The 21966-nt window shown below is 36.6% G+C and overlaps 1 protein-coding gene across 3 annotated transcripts in view; it reads right to left on the bottom strand.

The window, feature by feature from the left end:
- The window catches only part of LOC131036466 (uncharacterized), a 196835-nt gene that overhangs the window by 161283 nt on the left and 13586 nt on the right, over positions 1-21966 (bottom strand). For 2 of the 3 annotated variants that reach the window (XM_057968361.2, XM_057968362.2), the window contains 4 exons: positions 5873-6017; positions 462-523; positions 321-374; positions 83-166 (listed from right to left, as the gene is read on the bottom strand). In XM_057968361.2, the coding sequence (XP_057824344.1) occupies positions 83-166; positions 321-374; positions 462-523; positions 5873-6017 (345 nt within the window). Of the gene's footprint in view, positions 1-82; positions 167-320; positions 375-461; positions 524-5872; positions 6018-6819; positions 6839-21966 lie in introns of those variants that run through there. The other variant, XM_059209089.1, reaches the window with a different exon arrangement.

Here is a 21966-nt window from a genome sequence, read left to right on the forward strand (position 1 = left end):
CAGCTGACATTGTAAATGACCAAGAATTAAAAAACATGCAATTTCTAAGATTATCAGCATAGTAAAGGAACAAAAAGCATGCCTTTTCTGGATTAGTATAGGCAGAATAGCAAACACTCCCGTTCCATAATCTCGAAAGAAGGCACATGATCTCAGCTGCAATGTACTGCAAGTGAACACAATTGCACAAATCAACCATTTCATATGAGAAAAAAAAATTGCATTTAACTCAATACAATAGTTAAATACAATGAGAAGCTGAATTGGTAAAGAAAGCACATTCCACCAACAGTTATCAACTAGATCAAGATTCTACTCACTTATTCGAGTTTGAAACTTTAATGTCCATAAAATTATGTGGATCTTGTGGATGCCTGCCACACAGAGGAAGATATGCCGTTTCATAGAAATAAAAGAAATCAGAATCAACAGACTAAAATTATTAGTGCAAACAGACTCACTGCTGCCATCGGAATATAGCATCTGCCTTGGCATCTGTATTGCTTCCAAATGGACCTCGCAACTATGAAGGTTAAGGCAACTCAAATAAATATGCCTAATAGACAACAACAAGCAGCCACATTCCTCTAGTAATACAGATAAATTTGATTTAACAAAAGGATATAAGCAACACTACTTGAACAAAAACAAAGAGAGAATGTCTATCAACGTGAACAAATGCAGCACCACATTAAGAAATCGTTTGCGTTAATATAAACAAAGATTCAATATGAACATTATAAACAAAAGAAAGTAATATACATTAGAAATGAATACTGAGCAAGTTAGGAATGACACATATGAACAAGAAATAAGAAAAGTGACAAGTAAGATACAGTATCAATTGCCATTGGAGAGAACTAACATAGATCTGAAAGAATAACTGAAGGAACAGCTAAAAAGGCATAATCCTAACTGATTTTGGAACTTGCAATGCTAGTGTAGATTCATAAAAAAGTTAAAACCAGAGTCACTAGGTTATCCTCATGCCCTATTTAATAAAGAACCCCCATCCATGTGCACGTATCCTTAATCTCCTAGTGAATATCGTTTAAACATATCAATTTGAATACAATGAGTCAACTGGTCATAAAAAAATGGTAAACATGGCAAAAATGATAGTAAGATACAGCCTGGTTCACACAGCTTAGGCAGATGTTAGGCACTTTATAGAATTTGCATAACTATTTTATCATTTAGACAAATACACTTCAAAATAAAACTCCACCTAGATAATATTAACAGAATAGATAGTAAAAATGCCTCAATTGTAGCACCATACCAAATCTACAAGCCCTGTTGTAAAATTTAATAGAGCTGTCTATCAAAAAAATTTTAAATTAGCATAAAACATGTATAATGTAAACATTTGTTACTTTAACAAGCAAAATAATGTGATACCTTATGGAAAGCAAAACTGAATGCGTAATGTCCATTTTTATTTGACCTTGGAATATAATTGAATAATTAAAATTAAGTTGTGGACAATAAGAAAATTTAATGATGATAAATTTTCGTTACTTAAAAAGGGCCATAAAATTAATTAATTAAATAAATATTGAATATTCCTAAGCCTTTTGGGATTATTCGTATTTAATTTAGTGTCGGACCATGGGTGTTTATTAAGTGACTTGTTTTATATAACAGAGAATTATAAGAGGGACACTTCATTATTTCCCTTATTATTTCCCTTTTGGCAAAGTTTGTTAGAGCATATTTAGTTATTAGTTGCTTTTATACAACTAGTTATACTTTTTTGCCTTTTTACTTAAGTTCACTTAAGAGTGCCTGCTTCTAATTTATCTTCTATGCATCTAATTTAGCTAGAGTTCAGTTTTATTTAGCTCCTCATGCTTGCACATTAGTTCTCCTAAATTTAGCTTAGGGCATCTTTGTGCTTTCTTTATAAGCACCTCAATGTACAATTCTAATTCATTTTGTAATCTTTGCTTTTAAGTAATATAGTATTCATTTGTGCAGCTCTCGTTTGTGGAAGGTGTGTTATTTGCCATTTGATCTTGTAGGTGTTTGTGTTTCAAAATTCAACAAAATTAAATATTAAGAAGTGAGGGAAATTTGAAGAGTTTTCTAGAAGCTCCCTAAAAGGGCTATAAAAAGGCAGAATGGGACTCTTTTAAGATATGTTTGGTTTTTATTTTCTCTTGTAGAGCTCTAAGAACTTCTGACTTCCGGTTCATAAGCCCAAGGATGAAAACCCTTGGATTTGGGCGGATTGGATAAAAATCCAATTCCATCTACTAGGTGGATTCATCTCAAGATTCACAGTTGCACTTCAATATTCAATGTTGGAGGTTTCATCCTAAAATCTGAAAGGATTCTACATATAAGTTTATCAAATTTATTCTCTTTTTAGAGACAAAATGCAGTTATTTTTGAAAATTATTTCATAAGCTTTTTGAGGCATATTTGAAAGCATGGGGTAAAGGACAAATAAAGGGGTCAAAGTGACAATTACAAGTTTTTTTAGTTACGCACGAGTTAGCAAGAAGCCAAACAGATATAAGACAAAGGTTTGATCATTCACTATTTTGGAGAAATTGTAGCATTCTAAAGGGACCACATCATCAGTAGATAATGTACTACGCTACCCTGTTTGCTATTTTTTTCCTTTTTGCAATTTTATCTTAGAGTAATTTCATCAAACAATTTACATACATTTACTGACAAAGTGCATTTACTTCTTGTTCATGAAAACCTCCAATAGAAATAAATACTTGCAATACTGATCTAATTTATTTTAGTCATTCATAGCATACACATGTCTATGGAAAAGCAACATTAACATCATCTAAAACTGAAATACATGAATCATACAACCTATTGTTAACAATATCAGGTTGTTTTGACATTCAACTTGGATATTACAATCAACTATACACTTAGCAAAACTAAATATGGATACCTTCAGAAATATGTGCCTTCTTGATGCTAAAGGTCTGAAATGTCTTCAAATTTACCATCAAATGCTCATACAAAGATTACAACAGGTCTGTCATGATATTTGAGTCAATCACAATCCACAAACCAACAAACCAAGTCTTCAATACTCAAAAAAAAGTACCTCAGAAGTCTGCTCCAGAACCTAAATGCAAGGAAAAGCACAAGGGCGATTCACATAAGAAATTCCAGTCACTTCTTTTACCCTCCAAACTGATTCAGATCTATTAGGAACCCTTAAATGCCTCCAAAAGATAATTTTGCAGCCTTCAAAAACATAGGAAAATATCTAACAAATTCCCACATGCCTATAGCATCCTAAAATTGCACCCCTCACAATTTTCAACTGCATTTGGGTCTTCACCTTAGTGTTTGCGCCCCTCAGCCTGATTGAAGACCTGATTATGCTCTTACACATCATAAATGCCAAAATTATCAACTTTGCACTTGTGCTGCACTTGATCCTAGCCCCAAAATAGGGCAAGACCAGGGCGTACCGCCCTGGTCCTCATTGGGACTAGGGTGCCATTTTGGGCCCTCTTTGAACCCATTTTCCCAAATCAAGTTTGGGTGGGATTCTCCTCTCCGTGTCGGCCTATGTCGGAAAATCAATTAGTTAATTCGACAGGCAAGTATATAAAGAGGTTTCCCCCTCTCATTTGATCATCCATTACATTCATGAGCAAGCATTGAGCATTCAAGAGATCAAGCAATCAAGCATTCAAGAGCAATTGAACATTTTTAGTCTTCCTTCAAGCTTTGGAGCAGTACTAAAGTCAAGATTCAAGCATTGAAGTGGAGATCTACATCCTATTTCATGAAACCCTAATTCCATGTGGAGGCAAGCAAAACTTCACGAGGCATAATCATTTCATTTTCAGTCATAATTCAGCATCTCCCTCAAAAAGAGAACATTTTCTTTTAGTCATTTCAATTACATTTATCTCAATTTCACGGTTAATTCCAAAACCAGGGTTTGACCAAAGGCAAGCCCTTATTCCCAACCTATTTCCCTTACTTTTTGTGTGCAGGAAACCGGTGCGCAGTTGTACTTCTGGAAATAAGCTTTAGACACATAGACAAAACAACCCTTTTCGATGCACGGAAAATTCGGAGGACCAAGAGGCAACGCCACGGCCCCTCCTTTTTCGAGGCATTTTCGCAGGGCAAATCCGAATCAACTTATATTTCTCAGATCTAGGTGCACGACTGAATCCCGCATCTATGGCTCAATATTTTCTCAGTTTTGTCTTCGATTTCAGCACTTTACCCTAAATCAGCATTTCAACTTACAAAAGAGGGAAAAACACATCATAATCAATCAATCCACTCAAAATTCAGTCCTTATCTAATTTGTGATTGAATCTAGTGGATTCCTCCCCTCTTTTGAATGTAAAGGCAAATCCCCATCAAAACAAAAAATTGATTTGGCGATTTCTCCTTCTATGTTGCAAATTGCTGAATCAAATTTTCCCCTTTACAGTGCCAACACCCAAGTTAATTGCTGCCTGCAAGGGGCAACTTAAGCTAGAAAAATAAATGTGAAACCAAAACCCACAAATTATTTATGCATCCTTGTCGCCTAGCCACAAGAAAACCTTTGAGACAATACCCAAGATAATATATGTCCTGTTTTCAGATATATGAGCAAAAATGTGAATATCAAGTAGCTGAAATGGTACGGCCAGGATTGGAAAATGTCTCCAAAAACTCTTGAAACTCGAACAACACTCAAAGAAACCAAACTAGAAATGCACTATGAAATACCTGTAAATCTTTCACTACCATAGATAGTCTTCTTCAAGAGGGATTACAAAAGGTCTGAAAAATGTGTCTTCTTGCTGCTAAAGGTCTGAAATGTCTTCAAATTCACCATCAAATGCTCATACAAAGATTACAACAGGTCTGTCATTATATTTAAGTCAATCACAATCCACAAACTACCAAATTAAGTGTTCAATACTCAGAAAAATGTAACTCAGAAGTCTGCTCCATCAAATAAATGCAAGGAAAAGCACAAGGGCGATTCATCTCTCAGTCTTTGAAAGCTCATGTGGGAGCCTTACTAGGCTGCTTCGAGATAGTTGCAACTCCAGATAAGTGATAGGGTGAACAGAAAACAACTGATATTGCAGATTGGTGAAACAATTGTGGGTATTGTGGAGAATGTGAGGTATCATTTAGTGGGTCAATAGCTCCACGTCAAGGCGTGACTATTTTCACATACACATTATCATTCAAGTTGGAAGAAATTCTATGCAGACTGAATACTATTGTTACCTACTGCTGAATGTTATATGGACTGTGTAATGGTGTAAATACTTTAATGAAGGCGATTTAATGCTGTCATTTAAGGTCAGAAATTAACTGCTTCATTACTCTAAAAACTGCATAAGGTTTAAGTTTCCTATAAAATGAAAACATGTGATTATTGTGATCAGTATGTTATTTATTTTTCTGTTATATAATGAACATATGCACATTAAATATTGAACCCAACACAAAAGAATTACAAAAGCAAACAAATTCAGAAAATTGAACAGCAGTATTTCAAAAATTGAATAGCAGTATACATATATTAAGCCATGGCAGAACCAATGTTGAATCACAAGCAAACAGGGTCATTCAAACCTCTGTCATGATAGAATATATTTGCAAATAGTTCATAAGATCACCAAGAGACAACACTAAACTTTATAGTATATCAATTATGAGGCAAGGTACTACCTTTCTAAACATTTTTGATATCACCACCGTGTGTTGTTTCTACCAGCAATTTTTCAAGTCTAAATGCACAAGAAATTAAAAAACATAAAGGGCCAATACAAAAACTACAAGAGAAGTTGTAATTTAAGAGTTCATCCTAATGCAATTTGTGAGTACAAAAACACAAAAAAAAAACAGTTCAGGATACTGTAGCAGTGAAATCCACACGAGGGTCATCAGGTGGCCTCAGCAAGATTCTAGCCATCATTTGTCCTGACTCTTGAAAATAGTCCCCAAAAAGGCATGCTCTTGAAAGCTTGCTAAATAAAATATCATAGGATGACTCTAGCATCCTGCAAACAACCCAAAAATATATTGGAAAATACACAAAGAAATATGGTTAATTAGGCAATAATAACTTATGCTTTCACTTATCAAAAAAAAAAAGAAATTTAATGCATCCTTCATCCATCAGAAGGCAGATACTTGTGGCCCTCCAGTATAATAAAACGATTTCCAAATAGTTTTTTCTGTTGGGATAATGAATTTCAATTTGGTTATAGAAAAGATTGCACACATGTACAAGACTGAAAGGTATTATCTGAAATGCCCATGTTATAATTGCAAAAGCTTTCAAGGGACATTTATGAGGAAAGAATTTCTATAACATTATTGTTTATAAATATAAATTTTCATTGTTTACTCTATTATTTAGCAACCCAAAGCTTCTGAAGGATATTTTACAGGGGGATTCTGAATGGTAACAGACAGAAGTGCACACTTCACGTATCAGACTACTGAAGAACCCACTGTCAACAGGAAGGGATGATCATGCAAGTTGGGTGAGTGCAGGGGTGCATGCTCAACAGTACATCGTAGACCAAAAAGGATTAAGTGAGCAAACCAGCAGAAAAAAAAATATTTCCAAACAGCAGATAACAGTGTTTGGTCTCTCAGAACTCGCATCTTAGGTTAATATTTTACCTTCCTGGTTAGTCAAGAAAAATGCCATCTTTCATACAGTTCAATCAAAAAGCAGGCTTGGGAGATGCTAAGATGGCCAGTAGTTTAACCTCTACAAGGTAAAACCCATCTGTACTCAAAATACAATTCAAGCCTATGGCGTCCCTTAAGCACAAGGTAATGGGAAATCACATTTAGATCTGCTGATTGTTAACAAATCTCCATCTTTGGGATCCAACCATCTTCATATCTTTGCCTGCAATTCATCTATCCCTACACGGAACATCCACTGTCAGCAGCTCCCAACATGCATGAAGCATAACAACAAGTTTCTCTTTAACACTAACAATTGCAGGTAGCTGCAAAATTAAACAAAGTTTGAAAATGCTATCATTTGTAAACTAGTGGATAATGGCCAAATGTATAAAATCTTTGATAAAAGAATTCCCAGTTCTTAGAACTCAGTCTTCAGAATTATCATGACAAGAGTAACAAATTAAATAGAAGGTATGTGACTAAAATAAAAAAATTATAGATAAGGTTCAGTACACTTGAGCTCTTTTTATTTTTTATTAGTATCAATTATCATAGTTGCAGGTGGGTGATTATATCCATCCAACATGCACACTGTGGTGAAGTTTGGAATCATCTGAATAGACAGTTTGGAAAGATTCAAACTATGATTTGATTCATTGCAAGGGCATTGTCCAAGCCAAGGTTGTTTCTCAGCCCCTTCATGTAGGGTGTATCTTCAATTTTTTTATTTTCTTTACTCAAATGTTAAAATACCCCCGTCATTCAGCTCCAAGTTGGAAAAGAATCAAGATGTCCATATTTCACAAGTTTTCCTTTAGATGGGTTGAGGACTCTTCAATCTCCTTGGCCATCGACATTGTTGGCATTCACAGACCAATTTTCTTCTTTAGTGTGTCAACGGACCTATTAATCGGCCTCCTTTACTCAAATACCCTTTTCATGCATCCCTCCTTAAGTTCTTCCCTTCAAGAAGGCAATCAGTAAAGCTCTGAAAGAAGATATATATGAAATTACATACCAATAACTTGGACCTCTTCCTTTCCCTAGTCTGTCAACCCCAAGATGGTTATCTATCCAAATATTTCTTCCACACTATGGATGATATTCTCATCCAGCCTAACTATATCTAGTATCATTGGTATCATGATTTGAGAATCCATCTTGGCCAACTCATAGTGTGCTCCCTCTAACGTTGAATTGGGATAAACCACCAAGATTTGTAGCCTCTATTCTCCTAAGGAAGTGGAGAATGTATTTTCAAGTATCACATGTACTAAAAAAAGCTGAGATGGGTGGAAATATTTGTACAAATTTTGGAGGTTCTTAATCCACATTCTCCTTTATCTTGAACAAAGGAACCTAATCCTCAATCTTCAAAAGGTTATTTACTTTCAATAAAATTTACAAGGAACCCTTAGGACTGCCAAGCTAATTAACTCCTTTGAACCCATCTTAGATGTTGGAGTGTAAAGAACTGTCCTTCTGCACTTATGGTTTTCAGTTTGTGTGGTTTGACATTTTATCAAACACTTTGCATGCATTCACTTTGTAGTCTGATTTTTTTCTGAGTTTGTATTTTATGTTTGTCTAATTGCAATATGGGTTCTGAATTTGTTTGCCTTGCTCTTGTTGTTCCAAATATAACAGCGAATACCACAATAATATTCCAACATATAATAGCAGAAAAAATTGAAGAGTTTGCTGATAATTTGTTTTCAGACAACATATGAACTGAAATAGAAATGTTTCTTTTCTATTCTCAACATTGTATCACAAAATAATGTCATTACAACATACCTCAGCGTTGCTGGTCTATCTGGGCCCTCTAACCCTAGTCGCCACCATGAAATCTCAGTCTCAACTTGACCTCCTTACATGCTATCTCCAGCTCCAAAATCATTAATATCCTTAATCTCCTTAATATCCTGCGATTCTCCTAACAGCAATGGCACTGGTATCATAGCCACAACTGCTTCTGCAATAACAGCAATAATGCACTCCCACCGTGTTAGATGTAACACCAGATTCAACTATGGGCAGCCAGCATAAGGATAGACGTCTTCAGCTATGAACAACCTCCACAGTGATATGAATCAGACATTCACTACTCTGAAAACCCTTCAACACCTACCAAGTAGTCACGCCCAGCTCATACCCTTGTTTCAGAACTGTAAATGAACTACGAACTGTTAAGGAACTGCTTAAAGACCTGAATCCATTAAACAAACCTTCGTTTGAACCATTCAAGCATAGATATGGCTTTTCCTTGCTCAGATAATTTTCTTTGATAGCTGCAAATAGTTTAATCTCCAGATTGTATATTCCAACAGCATAGAGATTGCTAGCTATGAGGTTTTTCATCCTCAAAGCCCTTTGAAACAAACTCTCCAGAGAGCTCACAATATCTCCAACTTCTCCAACAGAAAATAATAAAACCAAGCATGCCTGTACGACCCAGCTGAAGGCCAATATATATCTCTCTTTGGAGGTCGACTTCCCAACATATACAATGTGGAATATTTTATTAATTTTAACTCAAGTGATTTGAGGCCCATGCAGCCTCATGAGGCATCCAGCCTAGGACAGCACACCTTTCAACACAACTTAAAATAATAAAGTGACTTTATAATAAACATGTAATTATAATTTAATAGTCACTTTATTAATACTGCATCAACTTCAGGCATTAAAATAAAATATCAATCAGACTTGGAAAACTCTGTGCAATAGCTCATTGGAAAGATCTAGGCGAAATGCTCCAAGACCGATACTGAAAATACGGAATCACTGCCCAAAGCTGACTTACTATAAATAGTAAATCCTTCAAAACCCCATCAAATGAACTCGGTTTGGCCTCAAAATAAAATTGCCTAGGCCAAAATCCATCTAGATCCCTTTGGAGTCCTGGTTAGCCCTCGGGACCAAGGCAAAATGGGCTAATGACAAAACGCAAAGTGACCGGCTAAAATGGGGACATTACATGGAGCCATTAAGCACTCTTCAATTACTCTAGATTCACACATAAATGAGAAAAGATCAATGAGACCACATTCATCTTTACCTGATTCTACCCTTACTCAATTACAGTATCAACAAAATTCTATTTTCATTGTCCACAACCTGGTAGACAAGGATGGACATCCATTATGAGTTTAAATTCTAACTCACTCTTGAGGTTTGGACTTGGTACTAGGAAAGGCTCTAACAGGGGTACCTTGTGTTGGTGCTCAAACACATAACCCCACAAATGCTAAAGATTTGCGCCAACACTTAAGGCAAGAGTATTTAAACAAAAGTAAAAGGTGAGGGGTAAGTCAACAAAAGTAAAAATTTCGACTTATGATCAGACAACAAAATGAATTGACTAATGCTTGTGAATGGGTAAACTCACCTTCATCCTTAGGCTCTACTAGACCTGGAGGGTGTTCCTTGAGGTGTTATGTCATGTCCTGCCCAAAATTAGGCTTTATAAATACAAGTTGCAGCACTGAGAACATGAGCAACTAAAATATGAAAGCCGACCTAGATTAAAATGATGATAAGGGCCGACTAGAGGAATAAATAAATAATAATATTAGCAATAAGTAATTAGATGAAGGCCAGCCAGGTATTAGGGAAAAGTAAATTAATATATAAATAAGTGAGGGCAGCAATAACTCTTAATGTATATAGAAGCAATCTCACAGAATGATTCCAAGAAATAATGCCCAGATTAATAAATTAATTAAACACCAAAGGGTGTGATTTCACACAAGGCTCCAGCGGTTCATTTAGAAAAGACACCTCTCTTGAACAAAGGATGAGGGATGTCGCCTATCTTGAGAACCATAAAGAGGCAAGAAGTCTTTTAGAGAAGACATCAAATGGAACCAGCTTAAAAGTTTATAATTAATATTCAGCAGTTCGAATACATTTGTAAGTTTGGGTATAAGTTCTTAATGCACAGCAAGATGAATATTATCTGTTCATTGATGATTCATAATATGTTGTTGGTTATAACTGTTTTTAATATATATATATATGACGGTCTATAATATATCTGACTAATTATGACTGTTTATAATATGCTGTATGTTTATGACTGCATATATATCACAGTAAATATCAATCTAATTGATGATATTATGCAGTTAATTTATTACATGTAGAATATATTCCTTCATATGTTATGAAAGTAACCAGCCATGGTAGAGAAATTGGGGAATTACAAGTAGGGGAACGGCGATGGGCTCATCTTCTAGGAACACCACCTCATGGTATAAGACCAAGGAGTCCCATGGGGATTAATAAATTAATTAAACACCAAAGGGTGTGATTTCACACAAGGCTCCAGCGGTTCATTTAGAAAAGACACCTCTCTTGAACGAAGGACGAGGGATGTGGCTATTCACCCTATCTTCAGAACCATAAAGAGGCAAGAAGTCTTGTAGAGAAGACATTGAATGGAACCAGCTTGAAAGTAAATAATTAATATTCAGCAGTTTGAATATATTTGTGGGTTTGGGTATGAGTTCTTAATGCACACCATGATGAAAATTATCTGTTTATTGATTATTCATAATATGTTGTTGGTTATAACTGTTTATAATATATATATATATATATATAACTGTCTATAATATATCTGACTGATTATGACTGTTTATAATAAGCTGTATGTTTATGACTGCATATATATCACAGTAAATATCGATCTAATTAATGATATTATGCAGTTAATTTATTAGATGTGGAATATATTCCTTCATATGTTCTGAAAGTAACAAGCCATGGTAGAGAAATTGGGGAATTGCATGTAGGGGAATGGCGATGGGGTCATCTTCTAGAAACACCACCTCATGGTATAAGACCGGGGAGTCCCATGGGGCAAAAGGGATACAAGGGTACTGCCTTTGAGCTTAGAAAGGATGGAGATCCGGGGCACCCATTTGTGAATGCTCCTCATGTTCTCTATCATGGTAAATGAATGCATTAAGAATGTTCTATCATGGGAAGTAGGATAAAAGTGGCAAGATTGAGGGGAACGGTTATAGGACACCTCACTAGGTACTCCACCTCATATGGATAGCACATGCCACATGAGGCCAAGGGGGGATAGTGTTCCGCCCTTGGGCCTAGGGTAGAGGAACTCTAGGGCACCCTATCTTAGCTCTTCTATGGTTGAGCCTTCTCAAACTGATTTAAGTGATCTTGTGATTAAATCTATACTTCTAATATATGCTTGATGATTTCTAATTAAAGAAATCTATTTTATGAATTATGATTGTAAATGATTCCTAACTTGTTTGTGGGTGTCAATCAAAGTGAAAGGTATCTCTAACCCTACTTTGTTTCAATTAAAAATTGTGATCTAGGGCAAAATTTGGGTATTTATAATTTGAGGACATTACATGTTACTCTGAGATAAATGAAGATTCAAGGGTTATGGAACAAACCTTGAGACAAATCATACCCAATACACATTTAAATTGTATTTGATTGACGATAAGTGCCTCTTGAAACAAGAACTTTACACCTATATAAGAAAATGCACTAATGATATAGAGACTAAAACGCCGCCTTCTTAATCCGTCAAGATTGTTTGATGCAATATCTCACTTAAAAGATGGGTGCGGCAAATACAAAAATGCATACCTAACTGCGAATGATATTTGTGGAACACACAAATGCTATGTAGTATTGTTGTGACGTATTCACACATCGCCCCATTGCAAATGGGGACCCCTACCTTTGGCTTTCTAGGCTTAGTTTAGTTTGCTTGGTTGCCTGGTCTTGGCTTTTAGTCTTTGCATTGAAGGGTTGCCAGGGGGCTCAATAGGATAGCAGGGTCTACTTGAGTTGAGGTGGGTCAGTAGGTGGTCCAGGCCAGGGTCTCTTTGAAAGCCTTCTCTAGGTCAGGCTTTTCTCTTGTTTCTAGGTTAAGTCTTGATTGAGTTTGAGGAAGTTCTTATATCCTGCTAGGAGTCTTGCCTTTTGAGACCTATGTCTTTGAGTTCAGGAAATGAATGAAGGTTTGTGAGTGAGTATCATCAAGGATTTTCCCTTTGAGCGTTTGAGATTGGTTCAGTTGATGAATGATGAAGTTCTAGGCATTTGATTTGGAGAAAGGTCAGAAATTTGAGCATTTTACGAAATTTCGCTCCTGACCCTTCCAAAGGATCTAGAGCGAAATCCTTAGAAAGACCTAATTTGTCATCAAAAGCATTAAGTTGACATCACCTTGAAGGCAAATGGACTTGATTAAGATGAAGGAAGGACCCAAAAGCCAAGACTAAGAGCAAAGTTGAGGGGAAATTGAAGAAATTGGGCTTAAAACATGAATTTCGCTCCTGACCCTTCCAAAGGGTCCAAAGCAAATTTCTCTAAAAACCTCTCCTGCTTCTAGCATAGGTTAAAATCCTTAATTCCACGCCTTGAGTGAATAAAAAATGGACTTATACATGCCTTTAGAAATGAGCTAAACCAAGTGAAATGAGGAAAAGTGAGGAATTTGAGCCTAAAATGTAAATTTTGCTCATGACCCTTCCAAAGGGTCCAGAGCGAATTTCTCCATGAAGCATTATATCTTGCTCAAACCTTTGAACTAACTCATTCCTAGGCATTTTTGAAGCCAAAAAACTTGTTTTTGATGAGGAAAGGTTGAAAATAAAGTCAATAATGATAAATTTGAGCCTAAAACATTAATTTCACTCCTTACCCTTCCAAAGGGTCCAGAGCGAAATTTTTCTAAGCTCTTGACCCTTCCAAAGGGTCCAGAGCAAAAACCTTAGGATAGATTATTTCCTCACCAAAAACATTGAGTAGACACCACTTTGAGAGCAAGTTGGCTTGAGTATGATAAGGTAAGGGTGGAAAAATCAAATCCAAGGCAAATTGAATGTGATTTGAGCCTACAATGCAAATTTCGCTCCTGACCCTTCCAAAGGGTCCAGAGCGAAATTCCTAGAAGGACTCCCCAATTTCGCCTAATGCACTAAAAGAACCTTATTTAAGCTAAATTGACGGCAAGTTGACTTGATGGTGATAGAAGGAGGTTTAACAATTTAAATTCAAGGCAAAGAAAGGAGAAAAGAAGTGTGAATTGAGTCTAAGGAAGAATTTCGCTCCTGAACCTTCCAAAGGGTCCAAAGCGAAATTTCCTAAAACCTCTATTTGCTCCTTGTTGAGATCAAGAACCTTATCCCTATGTGGCATAGTTGAGGGAAGATTGATGCATATTTGCCTTGCAAGGTGGATTAGAGCAAAGGAAATGATGGAATTAAGACTAAATGGCAAATTTCGCTCCTGACCCTTCCAAAGGATCCAAAGCGAATTTCACTTAAGCCCCTGACCCTTCCAAAGGGTCCAGAGCGAATTCTCTTGAAACCTCCTTTTGCTCTCAATTTTGTATCGAGCCTAACGTTGATGGTGGTTGATTGAACTTGAGGCATCCCTACACATGCATTTGAGTGAGTTGTGGTCTCAAAGTGTGAAGAATTTGTCCAAAAATGCCAATTTCACTCCTGACCCTTCCTGAGGGTCTACAGCGAAATTCTTAGGAGATCTTTTGTTTTGCCTAGGCCCTTGAGCAAAACCTATTCCTAGGCAATTTTGGAGGCGAATGATTTGATCTTGGTAAGGTAATGTTGAAAATGAGGTCTAATTGAGCAACTTTGTCAATTATAGGTCCTGTCCTTGGAGAGGATCCAGAACGAAATTAATATTAATGTCTTCTTGTTGATGATTTAAGGTAAGAAATGCCATGTTAGAATCAACATATCATGTGTACTTAATCATCTTTTGTTTGTTTTGCAAATCAACAAAATCGAGATGGAGGAAGATCAAGCCAAGACAAGGAGGACCTATTCAAGTTCCATCATCATCAAGGACACTTTAAACGCGTGTGGGAAGACTCAAGGTGCTACTAAGTTGAAGGACTTCAAGTGTTCAAGGAATTGCAAGCGATGGAGCTGACCATCCTCAAGGACCTCGTTCTACCACATGGAGAAACCAAAGGATGTCAAAGAGAAAGATCTTATAAACATTTCAAGGCGAGGTGAGCTACCAGAGGAGGAAAGACTTGATAAAGAAGAAGTCTTCATCAAGCACAAGAGAGTCAAGGAGAGGTACATCATTCATCGAGCACATCAAGGACGGAAGAGGATCAACCAAAGTCAATGCAAGGGTACGTTGAAGAAGCAAATAGTTTCAGAAGAGTTAATCAAAGTTATCTTCTCATCATCATCACATTGAATATCAAGAAATCCAAAGTTCCTTAACCAAGGCACGAACGTAGGACAAGGTGGCATCCCAGTCACTGTTCCTCTAATCAGAAGGCCCCACATCAGCATTTCCAAATTCAATGTACCTAGCTCACCAGTGATGGCACAAACTTCGAGGCACCTGCCCCTGCTTCCTATTGGTTCTCAAATTTTGAATGTGATTTTCTCATTGGCTAAGGGAGTTTGTTGTAACAAACCGTAATTAGGGTTTTCATCTTGTAATCCTAGCCATTGATTGTAAATCAATCGGAGCCATTAAAATGTAAAGAGCTCCCTATATAAAGCTTTGGCTCTTCATTTATAAAAGTTAATAGTTAGTTGATAGTTAATAGTCAGTAGAATAGTCAATAGCAGAAGAATAGTGAATCAAGTAGCAATTAGAATAGAGTAGGAGGAGAAGGCAATAAATTGTTGCCTAAATTGTAAATGAACTCCATTTTCATTGAAGTTATGGTGAAGTGTGTCATTTCTTTGCAATATGCATGGTCTCTTGTTGAATCTTCGTTTTAGATGATAGATAATTAGATTGAATGAAGGAAGTTACCGAATGCACTCACATGGAATCCGCCTAGTCCAAACCAATAGCCTCTTGCTGATTGTAAGGGCGCCCTGCGTGGTCAACTGGCATTGAATGAGCTTAATATTGAATTGTTATGCGTCTAGTGTTCATGCATTAACTTGAATGGTGATCAGTGTTTGACGGTGATGATTTGAACATCTTCAGAACTACCCTAGAAGATCGCACTGAGCTGGTGTTGAATTGTTCAGTTTGATGGTGAGACCTAGCCCAGTAGGACTCCAACTAGTCATTCATCTATCTTCTTGCATTCTAGGTCTTAGAGTAGACTTTTTGAGCCTTTCATCTTTTGCTATTTCTTTATTATCTCGGTGAGTAGATAGGACTTGAGTTCCAGCAAATCAAATGCTCAAGCATTCGAATGTAAGTCCCCTTATGATTCCAGCATAATCACATCATACCACAAGAGCTTATCCACATGTAGAGACCCTACATATAAGAACCTTGGAGTTATTTCAATTGATCCTTAGGCAAATCTTCAACATTCGGATAACTTTGTTCAAGAGAGGATAAGATACCTTGGTATTTTATTCTGTGTTCACATGTGCATGAAAAACACATGAACAAGTAGCAAGCAAAGAGATCATGCAATGTGGTAAATCGACTACTTCTACTAGCACTATTACGACCAAGGTTGATATTTTGTTGTTTCATCTTAATGAGATATGATGACAACAAGTTGGACAAACTGCAAACAAGTTGTTTTGTCCTATATGGGCAAATAGAACTATGCTAAGTGTAATGTCCCCTTTTTGGGATGATATGGTTTATGATTGGATTACCCTATTATTGGCCCTCATAGGCTAAGACTAACGGTTAGAGGGTCCAAGTTGGCAGTGCAGGACGTTTATTCCCATTCCGAAAGTCAAAAGTGTTCAGGATTGCTATTTGTTTGACTCAGTTTCACACACTTACTATTTATAGTAAGTCAGTGGTTGTTTGAGAGGGACCCTTACCATTTTTAGTAAGCTAGTTGGAAGCACAGTGGATGCAGTGGTTGACTCCCAGGTTCAAACGAAATCGAGGAATAATGTTTATCTATGGAGTTATGTTATTTTAATTATTAATAAAGTAATACTTTATTAATAATAAATCATTATAGGCATATATAAAAAATTTATTTGCACTTTGAGGGGTCAATTCAACATTAAAAATAGGACATGTTATTTAATTAATTAGGCGCCAAGACCAAGGAGGATATTAATTATTAATAAGTGCAAATTTGGTGATGTTATTAAGTAATTAAAAAGGTGCTTTTTCAAGGGAAATCGACCCTTTCATGAGAAATATATAAAGTGCCAAGAGAAGATCGAATTCATTATGATTGAGCATTTGTTACTCCTCTTTTTTTAGCAGTGGGAAGAAACCAAGGGTTTCCAACACTTCCATCCATTGGAGAACGTCAACTCTTCAGTGTTGCAGCTATTCTGAGATGGTGAAATATCCATTGAGGGTAGCAACCGGAGTGGCGTCACTCAGAGGTCACAATTGTGCGAATTAGAGAAGGATCCATCAAGGGCATCAAGTAGATTGTTGATGATAACGAGTAGATCACTTTGGGCAGCGATCATTAGTTGACTGGGCACATTATTTGCAGGCCGTACAGCTCTCTAATCTCCAGCCGTACCATTATTCCAGTCAAGTAGTTCAAACTTGTAACTAGTCCCAGCAGTGGCTTATATGCAGCAGATTGAACTCGTAATTAGTCTCAGCAGTGGCTGCCTATAACCGGTTTTGATCAAAATTACTTAGTCATCCCTTTAGGAATGCATTTGGTTTCTAAGCCGTTGAATAAATTTAGTGAGATAGAACAGCAATGAAAGGAAGGAGAGGTTGCAAGATAAATGTTTGATGTAATGCCTATGGTTATAATCTTCATAGATAGCATAACAGTCTGCAGGCCAACTGTTTGAATTAATGTCTAGTTGCTGTAGGTGCATATTTACATTGTGTGGGTCATCTTTATGCATTTAAAAAGACAAAAGAATTGCACTTACATTTTAGTTCTTTGCCTAGGCATCTTAGTAATCATTTGGAAAGCATTTAAATCGCATTGGACAACATTTCAAGCAAGCATTAACAAACTTATACACAAACCAGCAAGCATAGAGGTTGTATGCAAAGTGTTTGACAATATTCCTTGAGCCTTTAATCAGCACTTTCGAGGTCAGAATTGGCAAAGGGATACCACACTAAGCTAGGTTTTATATGTGCAAATTGTAAGCAAATGATATTTCAAAATAAACAACTAAACATATATTTATAATCCATCAACAAACCTATACAATTCCTATGCAACTTTGATAGGAGATCTTACAAACAGTCCTCGTGTTGACAAATAGGTCAAGAAGAACATTCAAATCAGAAAATCTGATTAAGAGGATCAAACCAACCATCAAAAGCTTACAAAAATGCTCATCAAGATATTTAAATGGTTAAGAACCACTTGTATATTCATTCCTCAACGAGATGCAAAAGCAATGAGACACTTGGGTAGTGAGAACCAGATTCATACCTTCCATATCAAAAATGTTTAGCTTGTTACAAGATGCAAAGACACTTGGGTAGTGACAAGCAGATTTATACCTTCCATATCAAAAATGTTTAGCCTATTACAAGATGCAAAGACAAACACGTGCAGTTTCTCTTCTCTTTGCTATTCTAAAACTGTGCCAACAAACAATCATTTTCCCTTTCCAAACCATCAATATATAGCATTCAACTTCAACAAGCATTCGAGGGAAATTCAAATCCATGTCAGATTATGATCAAATCAACCATAAGGCATAAACAACACTTTACCAAAAGATCAACACTCTAAAGAAAAGAGTACCCTAGAATCACAAGGTTTGCCTCGCGAAGCTACCTAGACAACACACTCATAGCTACGAACATGCAGTGACACCCAATGACATACAAAAACCATGAAACTGTGTGAGAAACCAGCTTGGGCTCAACCACCAACTCCATCCAACATTAAACTAACTCAAGTTGAAGAAAAGCATTTGAAACAAGAAGACTCGCCAGTAACATCCACAAGGCCCAAGATAAATGTTTGACTAATGCTCTATCATCACAGATATGCACCAAGGCCCTTAGAAACAATACCAATGTTGAGAAGACATTCAATTGTGAGGTCAACCATAAAAGTCATAATTTCAAACGCACAATGAGAGGTGCAAATGGGAGCAGGGTAGGTGAGATGAATAATGTTTGGCAAGGTAGATCAACATTTTGAACTTTGTTTGAATACATCGGAAGGATAGTAGACAAATTGTCACGTACAACTTGCACTCATATTTGGAGAAATGCAAAGATAATACATAGAAAAAAGTTCAAGGCACCTTGAAAGACATTGCATAACATGTTGTTGTGGGAAAGCACCAACCCACTAGAAATGCACATATCATCTATAATGTCCTATTTTGGCAGCTAAGTGAAATTAAATAATAATTAATTAAATTATTAATTTGTCTTTAAGTTATTTAAGGCAATTAATTATTTAATATAAAGAGACTTTTATTAAAGTTCAAAATTAAAATATTACTAAATTCACTATTATTTTAATATTTATACTAGAAACAGTTGCCAATAAACGATTATAAAAAAGGATGGCGGAAGAAAGAAAAGGGCATTCAGGAAAATATTTTATTGCAGAACATTAGAGAGCTTTGGCTTTCAGAAGGAGGACGGAAACCCTCAAACTTGTAGGGTTGGACAAAAACCCAACCTGATACTAGCAGTGGATTCATAATGGAGTTCACATTTGGGCATCAATGGTGAAATTTGTGGAGTCTTCTACGAAGATGAATTTCATAAGGGATTCAGAATAAAGATCAATCTCAAAGGTATTTTTATTATTTGCAATATAAGGGTCTATTCTCATAAATGTATTTATTGGTGCTTAATATTATTGAGTGTTATTTTGGCGAAATTCTCGTTATTAAATATTTTGGTTTGAACACCCAATTCAAAGAAATATTTTAATTTAGTATTGTTGATGCCAAAATAAATGGAATTGCTCTTTCCTATTGGCCATCAAATCTTTGGCATTAATACTTCCTAAGCCGTGGAGAAGTGTGAAAGTTTTAACGAGATTGTTTATTCTCACATAATTTCTTGAAGCGCAAATCACAAGTAACGCATCACAGAAATCGTCAGTTCATCCTTTCTATAAAGATAATGTTATTCCAACAATGTATTTCTCGTGCCTCAACCTCCAGTTAACGGATAGCAGAAGCATTCATGTCCAGAGTTTGAGCATTCCTTATAGTTTATCGAGTGGCTTATTTTCTCATGTGAATCAGGGTCTGATTTATTTTAGGTCTGACCTTCAATTCTGTTTCTTGGGTGCATAATGCATGGGAGATTGCATTATGAGGGCACATTGTGCACATATGTTTGCAGTGTGTGCTCTGTGCTTAACTTGGCCAGATTTTTTATTTGTTTCCCGCCATTCCCTGAGCGATTTTGTCATGGTTCGATTCACCATTGCCTGAGATTGCTCTGTTTTCTCCCTTTAGGTCTGAGTTTGATGTCTCCCAAGGCAGAGCGCATTCTACTGGGGTTGATGAACATAATTTTGATAAGGGCAGATTTGAAGGTCCCTGTGGCACAACACAGAGCACATTCTGCAAGTGTGCAAACACAAGATGTTGAGCACATAGTGTAGCTGTCACTACACAAAGGAGGGTGCGCTGCGTATGTGTCACTACACAAAATGGGGGCAAATTACATGTCATTATGCACAGCGCACCCATCTCTATACTTAATAAAATTTTGAAAGATATCTTCAAGTTTAGGTAATTTGATAGCCTTAACACCCATTCCATCTTGAGCGCATATTACATTTGGACATGCACAAGATGGGTGCATTGTGCAAGCAAGCATGCACTATGCACCCAAGCTTATACTTAGGGAAAATATTGATTTGATTCCCATTCCTGAGCACACTACAGGAGGTCTTCTAAACAATTCTGGTCTGGTTTCGATGCTTGATTTCAGACCTGATCATTTACCTTTAGGTCTGATTTCATGTTTTTCAGGTCTGATCATATATTTCTGAGTTGATTTCTGGTTGCTTATAGTTCTAATCTTTGTCCTCCAAAGCCTGATTACTCCTCCATGAGCACACCTAGGGTGTGAGTTCCTTGAGCGGTGTTGAAGTGGCACTAGCATTGGCGCATAGTACACATGTAGGTGTACAAATATTGCAGGTTCACATTTAGCCAAAATTTGCCCTCCTCCTAACTTGAGCGTATTGTGCCTATGAGTATGCACAAGGATGTGTGTTAGTGCAAGGCATGGCTAGGGCGCATAGTGCACACACAAGTGCACAAAATCATCCTAAGGGTTTTCAACACTTAGACAAAATTTTACTTTGCCCTCTACTCTTGAGTACAAATAAACACCTTGTAGGTACAATGAAGAGCACATAATGCAAGTGTATATGCACAAAAAGGGGGGGGTTGATTTTTTACTTAGTCAAATTTTCATGATTCTCCCCAAAACTAGGTCTCATGATGTGAACATGAAATTTATGACCTTTAAGCATTATGCTTGCAGTTCCTAACGGAACTACAAGCAAACTTACCCCTTTTAACTCATATATCCATTTCAAACAATAAACCCTAATCAATGACAACTTTAGCAACCCTAGCAAGATTTTTTGCAATTTGGGAACATTGACAACTTTTCTTACTCCACCACAACATTAGCAACTTTTACAACTGTTGTGACACTTGCAACTTTGACCCTAATCCTCAACTGACTGAACCAAAAGACTAAGACATTGATGCCAAGCTAAGACAACTAACAAGAAAACCCCAAGCTAGAAGCGAAAAAGTGGAGGTCCCAACTTACAATGGGGCGATGTGTGAAAACGTCACAACAGAGACCACGAACCATATATTGTTAAGCACACAAATATACTGAGGTGGGGTGAAACAGTATATACCAATTTTAACTTCAAAACCAATGCAACATTTAAATCATTACTACATCTCACATAATCATTAAAGAAAATATGCAAATGATCAACAGGAACACACATCAACACTTGAGAACACCAAATATACATGGAAACCCAGAAGGGAAAAACCACGATGAGCATAGTTGCTAGGGTCTAATGTCCAAATCCAGCCTCACAAAGAAAATAAAGAACTTCCAATGTTTTGCAAGCAACAGCCTACAATAGTTTCAACCTAAGATGAAGACACTGGTCCCCAATTAGATTTGTAGGCACCAATCCATAGGAGCCACCAATCCCCTAATCCAAAGAACTAAGCACCACTTAGATAATGAGGCACGAACCTCAATATACAAATAAGAGATACAAAAGCTATAATATGTGGACCTTCACAACTCAACTTACATCATCTATCTAATCTGATCTACATCAAAACACTCTCGCAATGTGCTTAGGATATGCATCATTGTTCGCACACTTGACCACGTCTATCCTTC

This window comes from Cryptomeria japonica, chromosome 7 (assembly GCF_030272615.1).
Source record: "Cryptomeria japonica chromosome 7, Sugi_1.0, whole genome shotgun sequence".
Classification (NCBI taxonomy): domain Eukaryota; kingdom Viridiplantae; phylum Streptophyta; class Pinopsida; order Cupressales; family Cupressaceae; genus Cryptomeria; species Cryptomeria japonica.